The sequence below is a fragment of the Doryrhamphus excisus genome, linkage group LG4 (genome assembly GCF_037039965.1).
Source record: "Doryrhamphus excisus strain RoL-2023G ecotype Guam linkage group LG4, RoL_Dexc_Guam_v1.1, whole genome shotgun sequence".
In the NCBI taxonomy this organism is placed as follows: Eukaryota; Metazoa; Chordata; class Actinopteri; order Syngnathiformes; family Syngnathidae; genus Doryrhamphus; species Doryrhamphus excisus.
Window position 1 is genome coordinate 16,522,216 of NC_136360.1, and position 21,692 is coordinate 16,543,907.

The 21,692-nt window shown below is 42.7% G+C and overlaps 1 protein-coding gene across 1 annotated transcript; it reads right to left on the minus strand.

Annotated features, from left to right (window-relative positions):
• Positions 1-653: 653 nt before the first annotated feature.
• On the minus strand, positions 654-21,561 carry LOC131129650 (uncharacterized). The gene is made up of 14 exons (XM_058073399.2): positions 21,431-21,561; positions 17,494-17,624; positions 16,106-16,234; positions 15,919-16,033; positions 10,544-10,708; positions 9,349-9,464; positions 6,896-7,000; positions 6,292-6,454; positions 5,665-5,852; positions 5,381-5,512; positions 4,854-4,964; positions 4,362-4,469; positions 3,534-3,645; positions 654-3,113 (listed from the first exon to the last, which is right to left on the minus strand). The coding sequence occupies exons 1-14, from the start codon at positions 21,483-21,485 to the stop codon at positions 949-951; spliced, it is 3,795 nt and encodes a 1,264-aa protein (XP_057929382.2). The 5' UTR covers positions 21,486-21,561; the 3' UTR covers positions 654-948.
• Between the last annotated feature and the right edge of the window lie 131 nt (positions 21,562-21,692).

Here is a 21,692-nt window from a genome sequence, read left to right on the forward strand (position 1 = left end):
CCCCTACCCTAATCACCAACCATAACCTCTAACCTTTAACCCCTACCCTAACCACTAAGCATAACCTCAAACCTTTGACCCTTACCCTAACCACCAACCATAACCTCTAACCTTTGACCCCCTACCCTAACCACCAACCATAACCTCTAACCTATGACCCCTATCTTAACCACCAAACATAACCTCTAACCCATGACCCCTAACCATCAACCATAACCTCTAACCCATGACCCCTACCCTAACCACTAAGCATAACCTCTAAACCATGACCCTTAAAACTCTTCCCCTTTAAGACCAAGCATAACCCTAACCCACAACAAGTCTTTCCCCTAATCCATAATCCCCCCCCCCCCTTCCAAGTGTTTTGAACTATACATGCATTGTTTTGTGTAAATGATTGTGTAAGTGATTCATTTCCACGCGTTTATGAGTATGCAGAATCAGATTGACTCTCTGATGTGTCCATTTTTTCCATCACATATCCTGTTAGATTGACAGCTAGCGAGGGGCGGGGTCTACCCTCAACTGGTTTTCAATCACTAACAGGACACGTACTGTACATACCAACAACCCGTATTGAACCAATAAAACTCTACAAATCAACTAACATGACTGTGGGAGTACTCTGATGCAGTAACCTCTAACCCGTGATGGTGTGTTTAAATCCTCCTTTTATTCATCTTAAGGGATACAATAGAAAAAAGCCTTTTGTGGGGAAGTGGTTATTTTTGTAGCAGCAAAGTGGACATTAGCATCACACTAGCATGAAGTATCCTGCCGTAACATTGACAAAGAAATAAAGTTAAGTCAGTAACGCTTCTTGTTCTGACCAAAAGGTGTCGCTGCTTCACGAGCTCTGCCCCCTTAACCACTTCCACTACTAGGTGATGGATCTCCCTGATCTCCCTGATCTCCTGTCCTGTCCTCCTGGCTGAGAGCAGCTTTGGTCTATTGAGGAGCTTTAGCACCTTCAGCTGATTTAGCAGCTTCAGTAGATGTAGGAGCTTCAACTGATTCTGGAGTTTTAGCTGGTAGAGGAGCTTCGGGCCATTCAGCAGCTTTAGCATCGTTAGCGGATTTGGCAGTTTCAGCAGAGTCGGCTGATTCAGGAGCTTCTACCGATACAGGAGCTTCAGCTGATTTGGCAGCTTCAGCCAATTTAGCAATTTCAGTAGCTTCAGCCGATGCAGAAGCTTCAACCGATTCAGAGGTTTTGGCCAATACAGGAGCTTTAAGACCTTCAGCTGATTGGACAGTTTTAGGAGCTTCAACCGATTCAGAAGTTTTGGCCAATCCAGGAGCTTTAGCGCCTTCAGCTGATTGGACAGTTTCAGCAGTTTCAGGAGCTTCAACCGATGCAGAAGTTTGGGCCAATACAGGAGCTTTAGCGCCTTCCGCTGATTTGGCACTTTCAACCGATTCAACCGATTCAGGTGTTTTAGTCGATACGGGAGCTACTGCCGATTCAACAGCTTTAGCAGCTTCAGCTGATTTGGCAGTTTCAGGAGCTTCAACCGATTCAGAAGTTTTAGCCAATACAGGAGCTTTAGCACCTTCTGCTGATTTGGCACTTTCAACCAATTCAGGTGTTTTAGCCAATACGGGAGCCACTGCCGATTCAGGAGCTTTAGCAGCTTCAGTTGATTTGGCAGTTTCAGGAGCTTCAACCGATACAGGAGCTTGGGCTGATTTAGCAGCTTCAGCCAATTTAGCAACTTCAGAAGCTTCAACCGATTCAGAAGTTTTGGGCAATACAGGAGCTTTAACACCTTCAGCTGATTGGACAGTTTCAGCAGTTTCAGGAGCTTCAACCGATACAGGAGCTTCGGCTGATTTAGCAGCTTCAGCCGACACAGAAGCTTCAACCGATTCAGAAGTTTTGGGAAATACAGGAGCTTTAGCGCCTTCAGCCGATTGGACAGTTTCAGCAGTTTCAGGAGCTTCAACCGATACAGGAGCTTCAGCTGATTTGGCAGCTTCAGCCAATTTAGCAACTTCAGTAGCTTCAGCCGACGCAGAAGCTTCAACCGATTCAGAAGTTTTGGCCAATACAGGAGCTTTAGTGCCTTCAGCTGATTGGACAGTTTCAGCAGTTTCAGGAGCTTCAGCTGATTGAGCCCTTTCAACCGATTCGACGGAGTCAGCTGATACAGAAGTTTCAGTCGATACGGCAGCTACTGCCGATTCAGGAGCTTTGGCACCTTCAGCTGATTTGGCAGTTTCAGGAGCTTCAACCGATACAGGAGCTTCAGCCAATTTAGCAATTTCAGTAGCTTCAGTTGCTACTGAAGTTTCAACCGATTCAGAAGTTTCAACACCTTCAGCTGATTTGGCAGTTTCAGCAGTTTCAGGAGCTTCAACCGATCCAGGAGTTTCAGCTGATTCAGCAGCTTCAGCCAATTCAGCTGATTTGGCAGTTTCAGGAGAGTCAGCTGAATCAGGAGCTTCAGCCAAGACAAGATCCTCAAGCGATACATAAGCTTCAGTGCTTTCAGCAGCTTCAACACCTCCAGTAGATTCAGCCGATACGAGAGCCTCAACCAAGTGCTTTGATTTAGCATCTTCAGCTGATTGATGAAGGTCAACGGTCTGAGCCAATCCAGGAGCTACCACAGCTTCAGCCATCTCCTCTGTGTGGAAAATGCATCCGTATGTTTGACCAGCAGAGGGCACTGCAGCCCGGACGCCCGGTGAAGCGGTTCCGGGTTGACGATGGCCGAGGGTCTGCGGTCTTCCGGCATCTTCACGTGTCTGAGCGGACATCTCTTCTTCCGCCGCTTCCCGTGTCACGATTGGAGCTTCTGTCGTGAAGAGCTCATGGCTGCTGTCGTGGACCTGCAGGTCTCCAGCGGCGACGCTGATGCTCACGTGGTGTGGGCGTGGCCGTAGGTCCCCGGTTAACATGTCCCCGATGTCCTCACCGCCTGGGATGTTCAGGATGGAAGACGAAGCGTGGGGCTGAGGCTCACGGACGCTCGTAGCAAGGGGAAGTACTAGCTTGGCGGGGCTTTGGGGCGTAGAGACGGAGGAGGAAGACGGGCTGGAGCGCCCCCCCTGGTCTCTGACGTCCATGAACAAGTTGTACCTCCTTAGACTCGCCGCCTCTTTTACCACTGCAAAAACAATTCCACTTAGTTCTTTGAGGCTGAGGCCATCCTTGTCAGTGTGGCACACGGACTGGAAGCACCACGAGTACGCTGGGCGCACCACAAGTACACCAGGCGCACCACGAGTACACCCAGGTGCACCACGAGTACACCAGGCGCACCATGAGTACACCCAGGCGCACCACAAGTACGCTCATGCGCACCACAAGTATGCCCAGGTGCGCCACAAGTATGCCCAGGCGCGCCACAAGTATGCCGGGCGCACCAGAAGTACGCCGGGCGCACCAGAAGTACGCCGGGCGCACCAGATGTACGCCGGGCGCACCAGATGTACGCCGGGCGCACCAGAAGTACGCCGGGCGCACCAGAAGTACGCCGGGCGCACCACGAGTACACCAGCGAAGACCCAGCTCTGATTTGTGGTACCTTTGGTCACTTCCTTGTCCAGGGTTTGGAGGAGGACGTCCTCATAAACGTTGTCCACATGGATGAAGCTGGCGTAGTCTACGTCTACGGACTCGCCAACGCCCTCCAGTTCCTACATGGACAACATGGCGCTTCTTTATTTTCTATATTTCCTACATATTATTATATACATATTACATATTATTATATGCTCCTTATTTATTTTGTAGATTTATGATATATTATTACATTATTCTTTACTGTGTCTTTATTGTGTATATTTTGCATATTTATTATTAGAGATTTATTTATTTTGCATATATATTTTTGTATATTTATTACATATGTATTTTGTATATTTTGAATATTATTAAAGATTTTTCCATGTTATGCATACGGTTTATATATATATATATATTTGGTATATTTATTACATATATATTTTGTATATTTTGAATATTATTAAATATTTGTCTATGTTTTGCATACTGTTTATATATACGTATATTTATTAAATATGTATTTTGTATATTTTGAATATTAAAGATTCTTCTGTTTTGTATACTGTTTATATTTTTGTATATTTTGTACATTTATTTTCCCAGTGAGGATGGCATAAATGTATTTTTTATAAGAAAATAAGTATTTTACAACTGTAATAATGTTATTCTATCATAAATACATGTATAAAGATAATATCTGATAACAGCAAACATCTTTTTATTTTCAGGAATATGTCTTCGTATAAAAAAATAATTTTTCTGGGTTTACATTGAAAAACTTGAATGGTAAATCCTATTTGGTGTGAAGAGAAGAGGAGGTCAGTGTGTGTGTGTGTGTGTGTCTCACAGCCTTGCAGGTGGGGGCCAGCCTCTTCTTTATGAAAGGCAACGTGATGGACACTAGAGCGTCTTGGAAGTTGGTCTTCCTGACGGTGCTGCTGTCGTAGTCGTATTGCTGTGGACACATGGCAACAACATTTGACCTATCAGCTGTCATCATGGAATCACCAATCAGCTATAATCACGGAGTAACCTATAACCTATCAGCTATAATTACGGAGTCACCTATCAGATATCAGCTATAATCACAGAGTCACCTATCAGATATCAGCTATAATCACAGAGTCACCTATTTGACTCCTTTCAGTCCTGAGCAGATCAACAGTCAACACGGTGACTGCAAGATTGTGTCCATGGCAACAGGACATCAAATGGATGACAGGCTAACATGAACCGTTTTAACTGTACTTTATCTTACTATATCAAGGGTATATAGGGCGTATATAGTACACATACAGTACATACAGCAAATACTGCGTGCAATACGTTAGATTTCCACCTTGAGCACTCTGTGTTTGGCCTTTTCTACCAGAGAGGCCACATCGTCGGGGTGGTCCTGGATGATCTTGTAGACCAGCAGCTCAAACGTGTAGGCGGCATTCTCGACCAACTGGAGCAGAAGACAAACAAAGTGGAACAGGATCCCATGCAATGTCAATGTATTACTTATCCGAAACTGCTTTAGTTTACTTCAAACAGAGTAGGAAGGAATACTTTTACCAACTGTTAGGATGGAATATTTTTCCAAGCACTTAGGAATGGAATATATTTCTTGTTAGAATGCTATGTTTTGCACTCGATGCAGTATTTTTCCTGTTATGATGGAATATTCTTCCCAATTTAGGATGGAATATTTTTCCTAGCACTTAGGAATGGAATATGTTTCTTGTTAGGATGCTATGTTTTCCGCTCAATGCAGTATTTTTCCTGTTATGGTGGAATATTTTTCCCAATTTAGGATGGAATACCCCCCCCGCCCGGTGTTAATAGCAGAGAGGGAAACATTCCATCCCAAGAGAAGCGTACCTGCTGCAGGTCAATCTGAGTGCTGTGGATGACCCCCGCCATGTTGGAGAACCCAAACAGCTTCTTTCTCTGCAGGGAAGCAATCTTTTGGTAGCAATATTGTAGTTCGGGCCGTGCCATGAGGGCCAGAGTCTGATGGAGAGGATTGGGAAAAGTCATATAAACGCCGGATTTGCACGCCTGCATTTGGGTCTGCAAACACGGCCACAGAGAGGACGTACGAGCAAGCCGACAATCCCGAATTCCCTGGTTCTTCATGGGAATGAGGTGGAATTGGCCCCAACCTGTTTGAGCTGCTGATCGTCTTTGCATTGCTGAACATCCTGGCAGACGGCTTCCATCAAGCTCTCGATACGCTGACGTGCCTCCAGGAAACCAGAGCTGATGGGCTCCATGAGCTCCTCCAGGACGGATCCGAGGTGCGGCTGGATGCTCTCGGCACACACCTTCTCCGCTGGCACCGACACTTTAGCTGCAGGAGGAAAACGCTTGTAAGACCATTACATCATTCCTTCAACGCAGCTTTTGATTGTGGCATTCCGGTTGAAGAACAATGTAAATGGGAATTAAATGGATAAATGACATATCCTGCGGCGGTGGAAGGTTGGGAAGCTAAGATCATACTTTGCGATGACTTCTTTCTTGAATTCTCACCTTCTCTATCAATTCAACAGCACTCTCAACTCTCTTTGGCCCCATGGCGGGTTGTTTGGCAGGGTGCTTTCTTTAGCCACTCCAACCCACGGACTGATCAACATTCCCAATATTGTACAAAAAGCCCGAAAAGAGAGCTAAAGGAGGAAAGTGCGTAGCTGGAATGCCGTCGTACCGCTTCCATGCCCACGTCGGGTTCACTGATCCCAAAGAAATAATCCAGTCTACTCCATTCAAGGAAAAGCAAAGACCTTCACCTCTGACTTGTTCCTCCAGCTGCTGCCTGGCGTTGACGATGTGGTCCATGTCTGAGTGGATGAGTACTTCCTGTTTCTCCATTGATTTTCGGCATTCGTCCTTCAATGCAGAGAGTCCACCCAGGAGATGCTCTTGAACCAGGATGTACGCCGCCTCCACCGTCTGTGTACACAAAGGAATCGTACTGGCGGTCAAGCCTGGCTTTCCTAACGCCTTCGTCATCGCATGATTCACTTTCGGAAAGAATTTGGCCTTGCTTTTGGTACGCTGTCTCAGGTATTGTACCGTATCGTATCATGGAATAAACTAGTCTGTTAGCCTTGCACTAAGCACCTCTGCATTTGCTATTGAGTGTTAAATAACCCGCCATGGGGCCAAGGAGAGCTGAGAGTGCCATTGATTTGATAAAGAAGTCAAAAAAGACTATTGAAGTGGAGAAAGAACGCATCGCCAAGTACAAAGATGGCGTCAGCGTGGTAGATCTTGGAATGGATACCTTGGATTGACATGATTGGCTATGGTAAAAATGGCTACCAATGTAAGCAATGACCAAGAAGCAAGGCGGTCCCACGATAAGCAGCGCCCGACAGCAACGTGACTCACCGCAAACCAAACTCTCTTCTTTTCCGTCTTCTTGGCTTTGAGGTGTGGAAGCATTTCTTTCTGCAGAGACGGCAACAACTGCTCCATCACCAGGTTGGCCAGCACCTGCCAACCAGATTAGCATCGTAAAGCACCCACCTGCTAGCTAGCCTGACCATACGTATATCCAAATATCTAAATATACACTATATACAACTATAGAACTCAACAGGGTTTTAAATGTTCATTCAGAATTCTTTCATTTTACATTCAGGGAGGGGAAATGGGCATTTTGGAAAATATTTCTTCAGTCCTGCTTGACATTTTGGTCTCACTTTACACGAAAATACAGTAGTTACTGAGGAACTAATGAAGAAATAACAACAAACTAATAATTAGAGTAGTTACTGAGGAAGTTGGGTATATACATTTACAGTAGTTACTGAGGAACTAATAAAGAAATAATGATAAACTAATAAGTAGAGTAGTTACTGAGGAAGTTAGGCATATAAATTTACAAACATTTAGAGTGGTTAATGAGGACCTAATGAAGAACTAATGACGAACTAATGACTAAGGCACATACGTTTAGAGTAGTTACTAAGGAACTAATAAAGAACTAATGACAAAGGCACACATTTAGTGTAGTTACTAAGGAGCCAATGAAGGGTAGTGACTGAGGAAGTAATAATGAACTAATGACCTAGGCACACATTTAGAGTAGTTACTGAGGAACGAACGAAGAACTAATAACTAAGGCACATACATTTAGAGTAGTTACTGAGGAACTAATGAAGAACTAATAACTAAGGCACATACATTTAGAGTAGTTACTGAGGAACTAATGAAGAACTAATGACTGAGGCACATATATTTTGAGTAGTTCCTGAGGAACTAATAACGAACAAATAACTAAGGCACATACATTTAGAGTAATTACTGAGGAACTAATGAAGAACTAATGACTGAGGCACATATATTTTGAGTAGTTACTGAGGAACTAATTAAGAACGAATGACTGAGGCACATACATTTAGAGTAGTTACTGAGGAACTAATAACGAACAAATTACTAAGGCACACATTTAGAGTGGTTAATGAGGACCTATAATGAAGAACTAATGATGAACAAATGACTAAGGCACATACATTTGGAGTAGTTACTGAGGAACCAAAGAAGAACAGTAAGTAAGTGGAGTAAAAACTATGATACACGCCATGATTTTATCTAAGTTGCACTTGGTGCAGGATCTGCTTTCAGCATGGAACACAACACCGCCATCCTACTGGTGGGAAAACAATAGCAGTGTCCTGATGTTGTGGCCATCTATCCTGAGGTGGACAAAACCTTCTTTTAGCGACTTCTGCTGTTTTCCTGCAAACATCTGCTTCATTTTGTAGTACTGTAGTACTTGGATTGTAGGAGGTGTCCACATGGTCTACGCTAGTTGGACAAACACATATGAATATGAAGATGTGATTCATATGGTGACATTGGGGAATGTCTGAGGTCCATTGTTTTCCCAACCGTCTGCCCCCGTGGTATTGACTTCTCAGTCGGTGCTGAGAAGAAGACGGTTTTTCTGGTTCTCAACAGGCTGCAAAGCTGGGTGGAACAAGAGATGAGCTTTGCATAACCTCCTGACCTGGATGTTAGATTTGTGTTTATGTTTATGTTAGAGTGTCCAACAGCGGTGGTTGTGGGCATCTCGGGACACTAACATGCAGTAGCTAGGTAAACGTTTTAGCCTTGTCCACAAATATAAGAAAAAGGGTCCTTTTCTCTTCTGCGAGATACTTTACTCAATAAACGTTGCTGAGTCTGGTGGGCACTATTTTTCAGTTCATGCTTTGGTTTCATTCTCAGTGTTTACTTAACATGGTGGCAGGCATCCGCGGTGTTTGTTGACCGGTTTGTACGGACCAAACCGACATCATGACCAGTTTGTACGAACCAAACCGACATCATGACCGGTTTGTACGGACCAAACCGACATCATGACCGGTTTGTACGGACCAAACCGACATCATGACCGATTTGAACGGACCAACCGACATCATGACCAGTTTGTACGCACCAAACCGACATCATGACCGGTTTGTACGAACCAAACCGACATCATGACTGGTTTGAACGGACCAAACCGACATCATGACCAGTTTTTGTACGAACCAAACCGACATCATGGCCAGTTTTTGTACGAACCAAACCGACACCATGACCGGTTTGTACGGACCAAACAGACACCATGACCGGTTTGTACGAACCAAACCGACACCATGACCGGTTTGTACGGACCAAACCGACACCATGACCGGTTTGTACAGACCAAAACGACACCATGACCGGGTTGTACGGACCGAACCGACACCATGACCAGTTTATACAAACCAAACCAAAGCTAGACAACCCCAGGGTTTTGAACGCCGTCATACAACATGAATGACCGTGTCGGAGGAGGATTTGGGTCTCACCCTGCAATCGCTGCCAATCAGCATATCCCAGGCTTCATATTTGTCTTGGTCCTGTCTGTAGAGCTGAATGGCCTTGAGGAAGGCCTGAACCTCACACGTCTTCTTCTTCAGGAAATCTGGAAGACAGGAAATGGGTAACTGGTTTCCATCATCACCTGGTTTGACATTACAGGTTCACAAAGAGTCAGTTTTGGTCAAGTAGTTCGGAAAATAAATTACCCGCAAAAAATGCCACTTATACTCTGGAGCGACTTATACTCCAGAAAATACGGTATATCGATCTATATCTGTATGAGATTTTTTTTCACGATATTATTCAAAAATCGATATTTAAAAATGCTGCATACAACATAGATGAGTTCACTTCCACCACAGGAGATACGTCATGTTAAACATATCGGTATCAGGAATTGAGAGTTGGACAATATCGACATATCAGTTTTCAGCGAAAAATCCAACATCGGACATCCCTAGTTATTTTTATGTTGGAAATTTTGGCTAAATTTGCGTCAAAGTGAAAGTTATGCTTGAAATTTATATTTTTGTTTCTGTTGAGAAACTTACCAACGTTCTACTGCTGATGACTAAAATACCAGGAATGGTAGAAAGAAGTGTTTTTTTCTGTCTAATCTCTCTTCCAGTATGAACACAATAATCTGTGGGCCTTGAGAAATCAATGAAAATGGTCCCAGATGGCTGCTACTGAGTAAGTTGCAGGGATAAATCAATCATGTATTGTTGCAGCCCACACGTACTAAGAATGGAGCAGATCAGAAAGTGCTTGCATCACGTCTATCCGTGTTGTCACACCAAGCCGGCCTGCATGAAAACATTCCTGCAGGTGTCCTTCATCGTCTCGCTGCTCTGTTTTTCCACGGGGGGTGTTACGTGTCAACATGAATTTTTAACCTTCTTTTATACAGTGTTTGTGTTATTGCAGCAGACCTCGCTGTGTTCTTGGCAGTAGAGTTGAATAATGGAGGACTTTTTTGGACTATGAGGAAATTAGGTATTGGTAGTTTTCCCATTTTGAGAGTTGTAACAATAACTTGAGGATTTCAGTATAGATTGTGCTCGTCATGTGCAGCTCAGCAGTCTACAGTAGAACACGAGAAGTCACTACTGGCTCCATCATTTGATTGCCAACATGTGGAAGGTTTCAACCTGCTTCAGACTTATGAAATATGAGTCCTACCTTGGTTCTGGTGTCTGATGCAGTCCGACAGGATGGTTATGAACTTCATTTGTCTGCCCTGCTGGTTGAAGCAAAAGTAAGAGTCCCTCCTGTAGGGCAGGTGAAGGTAGACCGGAAACTGTCCGGGCATACCAGACATAGGAGGGGAAAACTCTTCCTTCAAATCTGAAACAAACATAAAAGAGGAACCACAAAAAGTCACAAAAAGTAAATAGCAGAATTGTGTGATAATAATCAGTAGAACATCAAAATATAAGGTTTTTCCCACAGTTCTCGCTGTCTCAATCACACCCTGGACACCACCTTTTTGAACTGCTACCTTCAGGGAGATGGTACAGATCAATGAAATCAAAAACAGCTTCTACCCCCACAGGAATAACAAAACTCAATAATAGCCAAAATAGCTCCCATGCTATGAGGTAACCTAGGGTCTGTGCAACATGTGTGAAAGTAGGCTTGAATGGATTGTATGAATGCAATATGAATGGATGTTAGTGTCACCTATTTATGTTTATTATTATTATTATTATTATTTATGTTTATTTAGGCTTTTATACGTTTTTAGGCTCTTTTTTTAGAGCTTTTATGTATGGTTGTCAATCATGCACTGATTGGTTTGCACTTTCATTTCGTTGTATCATTCATTCATTTTCTACCGCTTTTCCTCACAAGGGTCGCACGAGGGAGTGCTGGAGCCTATCCCAGCTGTCTTCAGGCGAGAGGCGGGGGTGCCAGGGCCTATCCCAGCTGTCTTTGGGCGAGAGGCGGGGGTGCCGGAGCCTATCCCAGCTGTCTTTGGGCGAGAGGTGGGGGTGCTGGGGCCTATCCCAGCTGTCTTTGGGTGAGAGGCGGGGGTGCTGGAGCCTATCCTAGCCGTCTTTGGGCGAGAGGCGGGGGTGCTGGAGCCTATCCCAGCCGTCTTAGGGTGAGAGGTGGGGTGCTGGAGCCTATCCCAGCTGTCTTTGGGCGAGAGGCGGGGTACACCCTGGACTGGTAGCCAGCCAATCACAGGGCACATATAGACAAACAACCATTCACATTCACATTCATACCTATGGACAATTTGGGAGTCGCTAATTAACCTAGCATGTTTTTGGAATGTGGGAGGAAACCGGAGTACCCGGAGAAAACCCACACATGCACGGGGAGAACATGCAAACTCCACACAGAGATGGCCGAGGGTGGAATTGAACCCTGGTCTCCTAGCTGTGAGGTCTGTGTGCTAACCACTAGACCGCCGTGCCGCCCTCATTGTATCATAACAATGACAATAAAGATATTCTATTCTATTGTTAAGTTCATGATGAAACATTCAAAAGGTTAATTTCAGATTTTTGCAGAGTAAACATTTGATCCCAGAAGAAAATATGACTTGGTTGAAAGTCACAAGAAAGAAAGCCTCCAAGGCAAGCTTCAGGGCTAAATACAACTAGAAAATTCCCGCGGAAATTTTGATGGACTGGCCACCTGTGCTGTGAACCTCGGGCCCGGTGTGCCAACGGCTACCGCGGTAGCACCTAGCAAGAAAGCCTCAAGTACGGAAAAGGTTGATGCAGTCCCATAGTGTCACCGCATCATGCCAAGTGTGTATTTGTCTTTAAACTTAAGTAAATTAGGTAAAATGCTAACATGCTAACGGGTACCATGCTAGCACCTAGCAAGAGAGCGTCAACTTTAGAAAGTGCCAAGGTTGTCCTATAACCTCCCTGCATCATGCCATGGGTGTATTTGCCTTTAAACATGAGTAAACTAGCTTAAATGCTAACATGCTAACAGTCATCATGCTAGCACCTAGCAAGAGGGCCTCAAGTTCAGAAACTGCCATGGTTGTCCTATAACCTCCCTACATCATGCCATGTGTGTATTTGCCTTTATACATGAGTAAATTAGCTTAAATGCTAACATGCTAACGGCTACCATGCTAGCACCTAGCAAGAGGGCCTCAAGTTTAGAAACTGCCAAGGTTGTCCTATAACCTCCCTACATCATGCCATATGTGTATTTGCCTTTAAACGTGAGTAAATTAGCTTAAATGCTAACATGCTAACAGCCATCATGCTAGCACCTAGCAAGAGAGCATCAAGTTGAAAAAGTGCCAAGGTTGTCCTATAACCTCCCTACATCATGCCATGTGTGTATTTGCCTTTAGACATGAGTAAATTAGCTTAAATGCTATCATGCTAACGGGTACCATGCTAGCACCTAGCAAGAGAGTCCCAAGTTTAGAAAGTGCCAAGGTTGTCCTATAACCTCCCTACATCATGCCATGTGTGTATTTGCCTTTAGACATGAGTAAATTAGCTTAAATGCTAACATGCTAATGGCTACCATGCTAGCACCTAGCAAGAGAGCCTCAAGTTTAGAAAGTGCCAAGGTTGTCCTATAACCTCCCTGCATTATGCCATGTGTGTATTTGCCTTTAAACATGAGTAAATAGCATGAATGCTAACATGCTAGCAATTAGCATGCTCGCACCTAGCAAGAGGGCCTCAAGTTTACAAAGTACCAAGGTTGTCCTATAACCTCCCTACATCATGCCATGTGTGTATTTGCCTTTAGACATAAGTAAATTAGCTTAAATGCTAACATGCTAACGGCTACCATGCTAGCACCTAGCAAGAGGCCCTCAAGTTCAGAAACTGCCATGGTTGTCCTATAACCTTCCTGCATCATGCCATGTGTGTATTTGCCTTTACACATGAGTAAATTAGCTTAAATGCTAACATGCTAACAGTCATCAGGCTAGCACCTAGCAAGTCAGCCTCAAGTTTAGAAAGTGCCAAGGTTGTCCTATAACCTCCCTACATCATGTCATGTGTGTTTTTGCCTTTAAATGTGAGTAAATTAGCTGAAATGCTAACATACTAACAATCATTTTGCTAGCACCTAGCAAGAGAGCCTCAAGTTTAGAAAGTGCCAAGGTTGTCCTATAACCTCCCTACATCATGCCATGTGTGTATTTGCCTTTAAATGTGAGTAAATTAGCGTAAATGCTAACATGCTAACAATCATCATGCTAGAACCTAGCAAGAGAGCTTCAACTTTAGAAAGTGCCAAGGTTGTCCTATAACCTCCCGACATCATGCCATGTGTGTATTTGCCTTTAGACATGAGTAAATTAGCTTAAATGCTAACATGCTAACAGGTACCATGCTAGCACCTAGCAAGAGAGCCTCAACTTTAGAAAGTGCCAAGGTTGTCCTATAACCTCCCTGCATCATGCCATGGGTGTATTTGCCTTTAGACATGAGTAAATAAGCTTAAATGTTAACATGCTAACAGTCATCATGCTAGCACCTAGCAAGAGGGCCTCAAGTTTAGAAACTGCCAAGGTTGTCCTATAACCTCCCTACATCATGCCATGTGTGTATTTGCCTTTAAATGTGAGTAAATTAGCTTAAATGCTAACATGCTAACAGTCGTCATGCTAGCACCTAGCAAGAGAGCCTCAAGTTTGGAAAGTGCCAAGGTTGTCCTATAACCTCCCTACATCATGCCATGTGTGTATTTGCCTTTTATACATGAGTAAATTAGCTTAAATGTTAACATGCTAACGGCTACCATGCTAGCACCTAGCAAGAGAGCCTCAAGTTTAGAAAGTGCCAAGGTTGTCCTATAACCTCCCTACATCATGCCATGTGTGTATTTGCCTTTAAACGTGAGTAAATTAGCTTAAATGCTAACATGGGAACAGTCATCATGCTAGCACCTAGCAAGAGAGCCTCAACTTTAGAAAGTGCCAAGGTTGTCCTATAACCTCCCTACATCATGCCATGTGTGTATATGCCTTTAGACATGAGTAAATTAGCTTAAATGCTAACATGCTAACGGCTACCATGCTAGCACCTAGCAAGAGAGCCTCAACTTTAGAAAGTGCCAAGGTTGTCCTATAACCTCCCTGCATCATGCCATGGGTGTATTTGCCTTTAAACATGAGTAAATTAGCTTAAATGCTAACATGCTAACAGTCGTCATGCTAGCACCTAGCAAGAGGGCCTCAAGTTTGGAAAGTGCCAAGGTTGTCCTATAACCTCCCTACATCATGCCATGTGTGTATTTGCCTTTAGACATGAGTAAATTAGCTAAAATGCTGACATGCTAACGGCTAACATGCTAGCACCTAGCAAGAAATTCCCAAGTTTAGAAAGTGCCATGGTTGTCCTATAACCTCCCTGCATCATGCCATGGGTGTATTTGCCTTTAAACATGAGTAATTTAGCTTAAATGCTAACATGCTAACAGTCATCATGCTAGCACCTAGCAAGAGGGCCTCAAGTTTAGAACGTACCATGGTTGTCCTATAACCTCCCTACATCATACAATGTGTGCATTTGGCTTTAGACATGAGTAAATTAGCTTAAATGCTAACATGCTAACAGTCATGCTAGCTCCTAGCAAGAGAGCCTCGAGGTTAGAAAGTGCCAAGGTTGTCCTATAACCTCCCTACACCATGCCATGTGTGTATTATCCTTTAGACATGAGTAAATTAGCTTAAATGCTAACACGCTAACGGCTACCATGCTAGCACCTAGCAAGAGGGCTTCAAGTTCAGAAACTGCCGAGGTTGTCCTATAACCTTCCTGCATCATGCCATGTGTGTATTTGCCTTTAGACATGAGTAAATTAGCTTAAACGCTAACATGCTAACAGTCATTATACTAGCACCTAGCAAGAAAGCCTCTAGTTTAGAAAGTGCCAAGGTTGTCCTATAACCTCCCAACATCATGCCATGTGTGTATTTGCCTTTAGACATGAGTAAATTAGCTTAAATGCTAACATGCTAACAGTCATCATGCTAGCACCTAGCAAGAGAGCCTCAAGTTTAGAAAGTGCCAAGGTTGTCCTATAACCTCCCCACATCATGTCATGTGTGTATTTGCCTTTAGACATGAGTAAATTAGCTTAATTGTTAACATGCTAACATGCTAGCAATTAGCATTTAGCCACACAGAGAGTTCAGAAGTTTATCTAAAAAATTAGCCATCAATCACGTTTCTGCGCGGCCGTATGGCTGAGCTACAAGGCTGTGAAATGTCTGTAAATTCTCAGTTTTTCTCTGCCATGTGCTGTTCTAAAAATAGAAAGGGTATACCTAATCTAGTGGCCCATTTTTTAACGTTTCGGTTAATAGCGTCGCCATGGTTACACAAAATGTTCCAAAAACTAAATACCGCTGTAGTCCCGAGCGCCACGATTCCGGCGGTGTAACATGTGTGGGGGTCCTTCTTGCGGTTTTGGCCGCATTACGCGCGCAAAAAAGGGAAGATTAAGATATACGGAATAATAATAATGCTACTGCAAGTAGCAGTCTATGGGCTGGCTACTGGGCCAGTCCATAATAATTAAAGTTATTTGCAATAATGGCGATGCCTTACTGTTCTCATCGGGGAAGCACTCATCCACCATCGCCATGTATGTCTCCTCGGTGGTCACCACACTCCCTCCAGTTGGCAGCAGTTTATAACGTGGAGGACTTCCTTTAAGAAAAGTCTAACAAACACACGTGACATAAAAGAAGCGATAGATAGAATCATATTCCATGTGGTGACGTTATGGACTCACCTCTAAGCTGTCGTGACACTCCAAGCAGTAGTTGGCTCTCACCACCACATACCGGTCCTTCCATTTTCTGCTCTCATCAAAGAAGTACAAGCTATCCTCATACAGGACCTCACATCCCTCGGGAGACTCCTGGTAGCAAAGCACAGGTATGCTAATCATGGACACGTTTCATTTTGCCCATGCAGAACATGCCGGTGAAAGAAGTACAATGGAACCTTGGTTAGTATATTCATGATGAATGATAAGGATACATGTACATTTAAGGAGACGTGAATGGCAACGAGATAACTCATGTCAAAACAGGAAGGTGGTGGTGAAAACCGTGTTTTACCCATTTTCAGTAGTGTTTCACCTTCTTTGTCAAAATGCTGGCATCTATAACCTTACGTATTTGGCACTTTGCTGGGTTAATAACTCATGTCAAAACAGGAAGGTGATGGTGAAAACTGTGTTTTCCCATCTTCAGTCGTGTTTCAACTTTTTTGTCAAAATGCTGGCATCTGTAACCTTATTTGGCACTTTGCTGGGTTACTGAGGTGAGACATTGAAGAACTAACTCATGTCAAAACAGGAAGGTGGCGGTGAAAACTGTGTTTTCCCATCTTCAGTAGTGTTTCACCTTCTTTGCCAAAAAGCTGGCATCTGTAACCTTATTTGGCACTTTACTGGGGTTACTGAGGTGAGACATTGAAGAAATAACTCATGTCAAAACAGGAAGGTGGTGTCTGTGTGTTGTCTCTTTGGGAAGAATTGTCGGAAATCACCACTTCAATGAAGGTAAACGTAACCTTAATGTTTATCTAGCCCAGCTTCTCAAACAGTGGGGCGGGCCGGAAATGGTCCCCACTTTGGACACCTGGTTCCAGCACAAATTAATGACGCTAACCAAGGTTCCACTGTATTTCATTTGTGTATTTCATTGAAAAAGATACAATCCACCATTTTCATGGCAGCTTTATTGTAACAGTGACAGAAAAACATGAAATATGTGTTAGAAATATTATTTGACATTAGCTTCTGTTCCGTTCCAATTTCGTGTCTGTTCCCCGACTTGCATTTGTGTCTCCTGATTGCCTTATTTACATATTTTTGCAAACCCGCAGCCACGTGCCAACACGTGGTGCAATCATGCAGGAAGATTTCCCCGACTATTTGACTCGTCACTATCCGCCAGTTTGTCATCTTTGCTGCCATGGTTTTTTTAACAAACTATGTTTTGGTGGGTATAACCATAGAATATAATATTTTACAATATTCCGTGTCCGTCAACATGGTATGAAATGGCCGCTACTTTGAAAAATTAGTTAATTAGATTTATCAAAAGGTATTCAAGTGAGTACAATAAAAAATGTCTGCATTAAATTGCATTTGAAAGAGTTATTTCATACCCTCTGTTTTAGCAGATGCACAATTTCTTCTTTTTGCGGTTCCAGGTTACTTTCCAGCTGAGAAAACCACGCCACAGAGAACTGCTTCCTGTAGTGTGGACTGAAGGCCTTCAGCTCAGCCTGGGCCTGTTCTGTGGGAGATACAGACCACATTGTTCCAAAAACAGATTATTCCAAAAACATAAAAACATGCTACAGGGGTCTCAAATGTGCCAAATGCCAAATGTGGCCCGCAGGACACTAGTTTGAGGCTCCCGCCTTGATATGAAAGTTTAATGTTAGTGCGGCCCGCGCAGGTTTGATATGGATGCTGTATGGTATCATGTACCCAGAAAAAATTATTACCTTTGATTAATGTTCATGTTAAAGGTTAAATAACTCTCAATAGTTATCCTCCCTATCCGTGTGGAAGTGGTAAGTTTTTGGCTATTTAAGTTAAAAGGAAATAACTTGAAGGCTACCGTTTAGGTCGCTAGCTCTCTAGTTTGCGAGTTAGCATGTGTCTCAAGACCCTGCAGTTGCGCAATATGTTGTAAGTAAAAAGAGTATAAATGTGACTATAGTCGTGTTTTGTCATGTCTACAGGGCTCTAATAATGCTTTGTTCATTTTAATCTGAAAAAAATAATTTGTCTACACACCAACTATATGTGGTTTCTTAAGTTTTTATTATTTGCCATTTTATTATTATTATTATTTTATTTATTTATTACTGATTGATTGATTTTCTTTATTCTTGATTTGTTTATTTATTTTTCATCTTATTTTGTGTAGAAAAATAAAAAATAAGATATTTGAGAACAGTGGAATGTTTTATCAGAGCTTTTATTGTAGAAAATTGGAACAAAAGCAAAGTTTATTAATTTTTCTGTTTTTAATAAATGCGTTTTTTTTGTTTTTTTTTTGAAAACCTGATGCGGCCCAGCCTCGCCCAGACCCGAGCTCCAGTGGCCCCCAAGTAAATTGAGTTTGAGACCCATGCATGCTAGGTTAATTGGCGACTCCAAATTGTCCATAGGTATGAATGTGAGTGTGAATGGTTGTTTGTCTATATGTGCCCTGGGATTGGCTGGCCACCAGTCCATGGTGGACCCCGCTGTACTCTCGCCTGAAGACAGCTGGGATAGGCTCCAGCATACCCCTGCGACCCTTGTGAGAATAAGCAGTAGAAAATGAATGAATAAATGAATGATTCGGTTGAGCTGGTTTCATAATTATACCTCTTGAGTGTTAAGTTGGTGTGTGATGAGTTTAGTGTTCTTTGTAAGAACACTAACACATTCCAAAAACATGCTAGGTTAATTAGCCACTCCAAATTGTCCATAGGTATGAATGTGAGTGTGAATGGTTGTTTGTCTATATGTGCCCTGTGATTGGCTGGCCACCAGACCAGGGTGGACCCAGCCGTACTCTCGTCTGAAGACAGCTGGGATAGGCTCCAGCATACGGCTGCGACCCTCGTGAGGATAAGCGGTAAAAAATGAATTAATCAATGAATCAGGCTGTTTCATAGTAGAATCCAACCTATTATTATTAGACAAAATATACATATTTCAGCAAAATTCACATTTATTTTGCTTAAATTTAGCATAAAATGGATAAATGATGTAAAATGTATAAAGGCATTCAATGCTCAACCTATGAAAATATTCCTTTTATAAACAAGGACGTGGAAATGCTGTCATCACAGTCGGGTCGGGGACCAATTAGCCGTGATAAAACGAAGCCTTTTATTGTGGCGGAGACAAGAAATAGGTCTTTTGTGTATTTTCCATTCTTAAAAATGTCTGGAGAAAAACAAAAAAGATAAGTAGTACTGACTTGGGCATTATTCCGCAGATTGTGAGGGAGGTGAGGGACTAGCCCAGAAGTACACAGTAGGAGCTGAGTAATGATGTCAAGGGAGTTGGGAGCACAGTTACCAAAGAAAGCATTACTAAGACACATTTGAGATCTTGTAGTGTCCTCAAAACGACACGTACAGACCAGTCTGAAAGTTTGGGAGGTTTCTCAGTCAGAACAATGAAGACAAGTCGTGGATGGGTGTTCCAGCATGACTGTGACCCAAAACATGCAACCACGTCAACAAAGGAGTGGCTAAAGAAGAAGCACATTAGCATCTCGGAGTGGCCTAACCAGTCTGTGGAGCGACACCTTCAGTTATCATTCCAACTTGGCTTTGTGCTTGACTGTGGGATCGAGCCTTGGGCGTGGACCGCTAACGGAGGCTCCGATGACCCGGCCTCTTTCGGTCACCACAGCAGCTCTATTCACACAAGCGCTCTCACGTGAATCCCATGTAAGACAAATCGTGATTGACTGGCATTGTTAGCTAGCTGAATTGTACTGTTTATAAACAGCTGCAATTAGAAATAAAATAGGAAAATTCGCACTTTTACGCTACTTTTGTGAGTTCTGCGCTCGCCGTCAAGCTCACTCTTTACACATGAATCATTGCTGTGCCGTGATTTGAAATTCCTCAGGCCGTGTGGGCCCCCTGATGGCCTGGGGGCTCCCACTATATTTGTCTGTTGGCAAGCAGTGCTTCTGCACGAGTTTGGACTGCCATTTTTCACGGATCGCTTAATCCACACATTTGGAAAAAAGCGGTTAAGCTAAAAAAAAATGTTTTTTATTAATTTTAAAAATATACATAAATGTATATTAAAATTAAGAAATTAAATACAAATAAGGAAATATTTTTTATATATTTTAAATATATTTTTTATATATTTTTTTTGAGGGCGCACTAGCTTGGACTGGCATTTTTCACAGATCGCTTAATAAACACATTTGGGAAAAAGCGGTTAAGCTAAAAATATATATTTTTTAATTTAAAAAATATACATAAATGCATATTAAAATTAATAAATTAAATACAAATAAGGAAATATTTTTTATATATTTTGAATATATACATATATATATTTTTTGAGGGCGCACTAGTTTGGACTGCCATTTTTCATGGATCGCTAAATAAACACATTTGGGAAAAAGTGGTTAAGCTAAAAAATAAAATTTAATTAATTAAAAAATATACATAAATGTATATTAAAATTAATACATTAAATATAAATAAGGAAATATTTTTTATATTTTTTTTTATAATTTTTTTTTGAGGGCGGCATGGCGTTCAAGTGGTTAGCGCGCAGACCTCACAGCTAGGAGACCATGGTTCAATTCCACTCTCGGCTCTCTGTGTGGAGTTTGCATGTTCTCCCCGTGCATGCGTGGGTTTTCTCCGGGTACTCCGGTTTCCTCCCACATTCCAAAAACATGCTAGGTTAATTGGCTAACTCCAAATTGTCCATAGGTATGAATGTGAGTGTGAATGGTTGTTTGTCTATATGTGCCCTGTGATTGGCTGGCCACCAGTCCAGGGTGTACCCTGCCTCTCGCCACAAGACAGCTGGGATAGGCTCCAGCATCCCCCTCGTGAGGAAAAAGCGGTAGAAAATGAATGACAGCTTTAAAAAAGCCACAGCTAGTTTGCTTTAATATTAAAGCAGTACAAGACAACAACAAAGTAGCATAATGTAAGAAAACAACACAACAGTACAATGTAATATAATGCAACACAATAAATGACATTTGTTCGGCTTTGCTAACCTTGAGGGTGAAAGTAAAGCCATGACGTCACCGAGGACACACCCAACAGGACATTCATTAAAAAGTCCAAAACACTTTTACTGTGTCAATTTAGAAAAAACACCTACTCAGGATAATACCCAAAGTATAAAAAATGGACAAGAAGACCCTAAAACACGTCTACACAACACTTGTTGTCGATGAATGGCGGCCAAGACGAGTCGTCTGACAGGTTTTACACCACAACACACGTCAGAATGAAGTTCACATAAAAAAGTGCCTTTTTTAACCTCCAAATATGTTATGATATTCACATAGTCCCCACTATAAAAGTACAACATTGTTCTTACCTGTAATGAATTTACACCTGGCTTCGTCCAGCAGACTGGATTGATTGGTCCCCATGTTGCTAATAACAGTCCTCAGGTGACATCACACAGTCAGGGAGTGGGGGGAACATGTTGCGCATGTGCGAGATTCTGCACATGCGCCCGGCGACGCAGGGGTGACTCAATTGAATAGTCAGAGTGATTCACCTGATTCACTTTAGCGACTCTGGAAAAAGGAGTTAAAAAGGAGTTTACCATCACTTGGGTGGAGGTACAGAACACA

Bases quoted from the DNA above. Each gene is read 5' to 3' on its own strand.
- LOC131129650 (XM_058073399.2), bottom strand. From the start codon at position 21,485: ATGGGGACCAATCAATCCAGTCTGCTGGACGAAGCCAGGTGTAAATTC. The intron at 10,709-15,918 runs GTAAGGCATCGC...TGTTTGTTTCAG, and splicing joins GTGCTTCCCCGATGAGAACA to ATTTGAAGGAAGAGTTTTCC. The intron at 6,455-6,895 runs GTGAGTCACGTT...TTGTGTACACAG, and splicing joins AGAAGAGAGTTTGGTTTGCG to ACGGTGGAGGCGGCGTACAT.